This window comes from Aotus nancymaae, unplaced genomic scaffold (assembly GCF_030222135.1).
Source record: "Aotus nancymaae isolate 86718 unplaced genomic scaffold, 86718_ANA_hifiasm-v0.15.2.pri h1tg000077l, whole genome shotgun sequence".
NCBI classification, from domain to species: domain Eukaryota; kingdom Metazoa; phylum Chordata; class Mammalia; order Primates; family Aotidae; genus Aotus; species Aotus nancymaae.
In genome coordinates, this window is record NW_026988492.1 from 12601256 (window position 1) to 12607255 (window position 6000).

A 6000-nucleotide genomic window follows, 5' to 3' on the forward strand; every position below is an offset into this window, starting at 1 on the left:
ATTGAATTTAAATTTAAGGAACCCTTAAATTTTGTGCTTGAAGTGAGTGGTTGACTCTTCTCACTGTAGACATAACTCTGGTGTTCACAGTTTACAGAGGAAAGGGTTTCAGTGCAGCTGCACATTTTCCGTAAAGGCAAGAAAATCAAAATTATGTTGTGTAATTAAGGAGATTTGGAAATCGCTTAACTAGAATAAAAGACTGAATATCATTAAGAAGCAAATGAAATACAGAAGTCACAATACATTTTATTAATAAATGTTATTTTAAAATAAACTCACTGCCCTTGAGATGTCATCGATTCTCCGTCACTGCTGTGATCTTCTGATAGGCGTTGCCGCTGGATGGAGTGACCAGATACGCACCAGCAGCCTCCAAGTACACAGACAATTCCAGGCAATGATGGTATCCATTGGAAGACCTTCACATGGTGAAAGTGCTGATTTATTCATTAGCTATAATGCCGGGCCAGCTATAGGTGGGATCAACTCAAGACCATGGGTTGGAGGATTAATGTTCATATTCATATTCCTTGCATGCAGGAATTTCAATCTCCTGCACACAAGCTACTTGATCAAGTTAAAGTAGTTGCCCACAAAGCACAGATGACCACCTACTACACTGTGAAAACATTCTTGGATCAGTGCATGGATGGTTCCATTGCTTTACCTGCTGTTGTGTCCGAGATTCCAGTTTTTGAGCAGAAGCAAGCACTGGTTTAAAAGGTACTTAGAGATTTCTTTGAATGTGGGGGTGTACTCTGCCACCCTGTTATCGGGGAGCTATCACCATGAATGTTCCCAAACTTAGCAACAGCAGCAAAAATACTGGGCCGAGAGAAGGAATCCCACATTTTCTGGATTTGAAGCCCTTGACATTGTATCAGGATCAACTATTTTACTCCCTCTACTTCAAATGGCATCTGCTTGCAAAATCTCCAGAGGAAGTGACATGAATCCATATACTCTTAACATCCTTCATGAGTACAGGATTTCAAGATTTAAATAACAAACATGGGAACTAATCCTCATTTTATATATATAAAAAGAAATTATGTGAAAATCACATTCTAACATTATCTGAGGGTTGCCTATTGTTTTCAATCTTAGTCTGATATGTCTCTGACATCTATCACAACTTCTCTATAATTCTTCATTTACTTCTTTAAAAGAATCTATCCAACATTCTCTACGGCCATTGAAAGATGTGATCTCCAAAGTCTTTTTAAGTACTGGAGGCTAAAAATATGCTTTGACATGTGGTAGAGTTTTGAAATAATTGAAATGTTTTCTGTAGTTACATAGGGAGTTATTTTTATTTTATTCTTTATAGATAAGGCCTAGATCAGTTTTAGGGTTGTTGTGTTTCCTCTCTAATTTGTTTTGATTATTTTTCTAATTATGTAGAAATAACTCTGATGCGCTATCACTTACCCTAGCCCTGTTTTTTGTTACGGTTCTAGTGCCCCTGTACCTCCGTTCATTTCAGGAGATCTCTTTTATGGAATGACTTACTATCTTTTCTTAAATCAGAATGTAATCATGAAGTCCATGCAAGGATCTGGCTATTTTAGTCGATGTAATGTAGTCATATCTGAGCATTTACATATTGAAATACATGTTATGAATTATTTTCCTTTTAGTTCTCTGTTAAATGCTTGAGATACTGTTTTCATTTCTAAAACATTATTTATGTAGAGTATATCATCCAAGAATTTCATTCCTGGATATGTGATAGATTATGTTTCCAAAGGTGGCCATAGCAATATCTCCCATTCCACATCTATCTTCTTTCTGTAGCCCAAGCCTGAGTGCGGTGGCGCGATCTCCGCTCACTGCAACTTCCGCCTCCTGGGATCAAGCAATTCTTCTACCTCAGCCTCCCAAGTAGCTGTGACTACAGGCACGCGCCCAGCTAATTTTTTGTATTTTAGTAGAGATGGACTTTCACCGTGTTGTCCAGGGTGGTCTCGAACTCCTCGGCCTCCCAAAGTGCTGGGATTACAGGTGTGAGCCACAGCACCCGGCACCACATATAAGTTCAATATAACCTCGCCATTTCAACATCAAGAGGTGGGGTCTTTTTTCCCTTTCCTTGAACTTGGATTGGTCCTGTGACCTGTCTTGGCCAATAGAGTGCAGCAAAATAAGACTCTGTAACTTTGGGGCTTGGCCTTAAGAGATTTGCAGTTTCCACCTTTGCTTCCAGGAATGTTCTTTCTTTGAACGTTGCTGCCATGCCACCAGGAAGCCCGAGAAGCCACATGAGAGGTTGACCTGAAAGACAAGGGTGGTCCTAGACCAACAGCCCTAGCTGATCTCGGGGCCAGCAGCCGGGGCCAGCAGCCAGTGCCAGCTCAGTTGTGTGAGTGAGGCCACTTTGACTTCTTAGGGGTCACAGAGCCCCAGCTGCCAATACTTTGTCAAGCAGAACTGCCCGGTTAACCCACAGAATCATGAGAAGTCACTCGTTGCTGTTTGGGATGGTTTACTTCACTTAGTAGATAAACAAAATAGACTATCAAAGGGAGTCATTGCAGCATATTTGCTATAAAAAATGTTGTTAAATCTGACATTGTTGAGAACCGCTGTCACAGACAGTAAACACTTCCCCCTTAGGACTTTTAAAAGATTCAACAACTTGCAAAGATTTTTTTTTTCTAACAAGTTTTTTCTAACAAGAGATCACTTGGATTAAAAACTAGTCAATTCTCAGATTTAAAAAGACAACCATAAAGGCAGAAACTTGCCACATCGACTTCTGAATATTTTAAATTCTCTCCCATTTTGTTTAAGTGAGAAGTTGATCATTTTCTATCGGATGGCAAAAAACACGGCTAGAGTTAGCTGTACAATAATGGTTGCCGGTTGGGCGCGGTGACTCACACCTGTAATCCCAGCACTTTGGGAGGCTGAGGTGGGCAGATCTTGAGGTCAAGAAATCGAGACCATCCTGGCCAACATGGGGAAACCCTGTCTCTACTAAAATACAAAAATTAGCTGGGCATGGTGGCGCGCACCTATAGTCCAAGCTACTCGGGAGGCTGAGGCAGGAGAATTGCTTGAACCCAGGAGACGGAGGTATCAGTGAGCCGAGATAACACCACTGCGCTCCAGCCTGGCACCTGGCACTAGAGTGAGACTGTCTCAAAAGAAAGACAGTGGTTGCCATCCTATGAGTCAAAAACTGGTGAAATTTCTACAACTCTATGCTTACCAATCATCTGTGTGCTAATTCTCAAATGCATACAGATGTTACTATGATTAGAAAAATACAAATTCACTGAAAAGCACTATTAATTTTATAGTTTCCTTTTGGTCATTATATATTTTTCAGTTGTGGAGGGATGTGAACATTAAAGTGGAGTTCTCATACTTGGAATATTGGGAAACCCACTGCTGGAGGTCCCTAAATCCAGCCACTAATAGATTTGTAGCTGCTAGTATTCCTTCACATGAATCACTGTCTTCTCTCTATTTGGTTTCTGGATCTTGAAATCATCTGGTTTCTTACAGTAAACTGAGCAATGGGCTAGGAAAAGAAATTCCATAGAAAAGTTAAGAACTTTTAGTGGCAGTTGTAGACCAACATAGCCTATCATTAACCATCATAAAGGAATTGCCTCATGGAACCATTTTTAGAAAGCACAGACTTCTGTGTAAAGCTCACGTTGGTGGAGATATAAGTAACTGGGAATAAATGGAAAAGCTAGTGGTTGTACATGAATGAATAAAAATTCATAGTAATTTATGGTATTTGACTTGAATGCTGTACACAAGGACATATTCTGGAAGTCTCATGTTAGGAAATGATATTTATTGAATCTGAGCATACCTTTAAATATTTTAAATACCTTTTAAACCTTTTATGCTTTATATTTTTCAAAGAATTTTTTTGACTGTTATCTACCTCACGAGTGTCTTGAGGATCTAATGAGACATTATTCTCCCTGTTTATAGACCAGGAAACCAAGGGCACAAAGAGGTAAAGTTATTTGGTAACAGTCTAAGGTCAATCACAGAGCCAGGACAGGGGCTCAAGTCTGAGTTCTCATTTAGTACTTTTAGAGTATAAGTGATATTTAAGATCAAAGATTATAAAACACCTGTTCTTGTGTACCGAGAAGCAGTTTGGTCAGGAGACACCTACCCGGTGGGCTGAAGGTATTGAGAGACAGACACTCAGATAGAACAACAGAGTGGATCCATCCTGGGGACCAACAGCCTAAGTGCCTGCAGGGCTGACAGCTCTCCAGACTGAAGGCCCAAGTAGATTTTCATCCACGTATTTATTTACTCTTTGACAAGTGATTCTCATCACACAAGTGTTCTACAGATAAACATAACTCAAGAATATACCAAGTAGGCAGCTGTTACTGCCTACCACTAATTACAAACTAAAAGCATCTACCACAAGGGAACTATGTGGCAGGGTAAATTTAATGTTTCTCAACACTTGTGTTCTTGTCAAGCACTGACATTAGATCTACCAACCCTTATCGAGATTAGCTTGATGAAATTAGCCAGGGAGAACTTGCGCCAATACCAGAAAGAGGAAGGGAGAGAGGGAGGAAGGGAGAGCGGGAGAGAGCGAGAGAGGGGCACATAAAACAACATGAAAAAGCCAATGTGAGCATCACTGTATTCACTCGCATATTGAAGCAATTTCATGTACTTATTGTTCTTCTTTGTTATGAGTGATTGACAGTTTCTTAATCAAATAGAGTGAATAAAAATGTCTTTAGAAATCTATTACTGCTATTGTCATTAATCTGTAACATACAATTTAAGTAGTGTGCTTACTGTGTAATTTCATTTTAAAGGCAATTCCTGTAGCTTTCCTCTCAACTAGTCTGCCATCACCAAGCATCTAAGTGGACCCTTGAGCTACCAATGTTGACCTTCAATTGAGTATTTGATACATTTTAAGTGATTTCCTCAATAATTTAAACATAGACCAACACAGGGGTTTAACAATGTAAGAGAAAGACTAAGGTTTAAAAGAACTATGTTGAGATTCTCAGGTGCAAAAAAAAAATTGGAGGACTGTTTTGAGTTAATTTGCATCAATATTGGCAGAAACTTTAGATATCATTAATCAGCAGGTGTTTGCATTTTAAAAATCTTTTAAATGTTGGTGTCCAATGGAAATCTTTTAAGTTTTAAATTTTGCTAACTAAGATGTAACGAGGAGAAGGAGGAAGTAAAGAAAAACCGCTCTCCACTTTCATCACTCTTTCATAAAATGTGGGACTCAATTTCAGAATAGAGGACAATTGTTTAAATTGAGAAAAGCTGGCTTCATGGACAGTTCTTACACGGCCTTTACTTCTTTGCTATGCTGTGGACTGGTGGAAATTTAATGAGGGAGGGAAATCGCTTAACATACCTGCACTGGAACCACAAACCAAGGCCAATCTCTTTGTTTTATGGATGAGCAATTTAGAATTCCTGTCCATGTGTATCTAGACGTACTTCAAGAAGCTTAGTAAGGCTGATTCGTGAGTGTTTCTTTCATTCTTTTTTTCTTTTCTGAAGAGCGCTTCCTGCTTTATCTCTGCTTGTGCTGGCCAAAGCCCCTTAGAGATCATGTACTTAGAAAGGCCCAGTCATCATTTCCAGTAGCCACTAGAGCTCCTTGCTTGTCATGTCAAAGACGATGCTATCTTTATGGCAAATAGTGGCCTCTTTTCCTTTATTTTGTTGCTGGAGTAGTCAAAAAATTAAATTTCTCTGATGTGAAATCTGAGTGTTCTGGCTACTAATGTCATTCACCAGAAAAATGAGACCACTAATTAATATTAGGTCGGAGCATAAATGGAATTTGGGACACTCTTTTATAATTTTGTTCACCAGGCATAAAAGAAATTTTATGAGAGTTACATTTTCCCAGTACCATATCTCTTGTTATAACTTCGGAAGTCCATAGAACTTTGTTTTCTTAATGTTTTTACCCTGGCATTTTCAAGATTTGCACCTATAGGAAAAAAAAATCTCTTG

General features: G+C 39.1%; 1 protein-coding gene across 1 annotated transcript; it reads left to right on the forward strand.

The window, feature by feature from the left end:
• Positions 1-274: 274 nt before the first annotated feature.
• On the forward strand, positions 275-1009 carry EBLN1 (endogenous Bornavirus like nucleoprotein 1; the record flags this gene model as incomplete). The annotated part of the gene is given in 3 exon segments (XM_012450157.3): positions 275-532; positions 535-822; positions 824-1009. Coding segments are annotated over 3 exon segments (732 nt in total), but the record flags the coding sequence as incomplete, so codon positions are not given.
• Positions 1010-6000: the final 4991 nt, after the last annotated feature.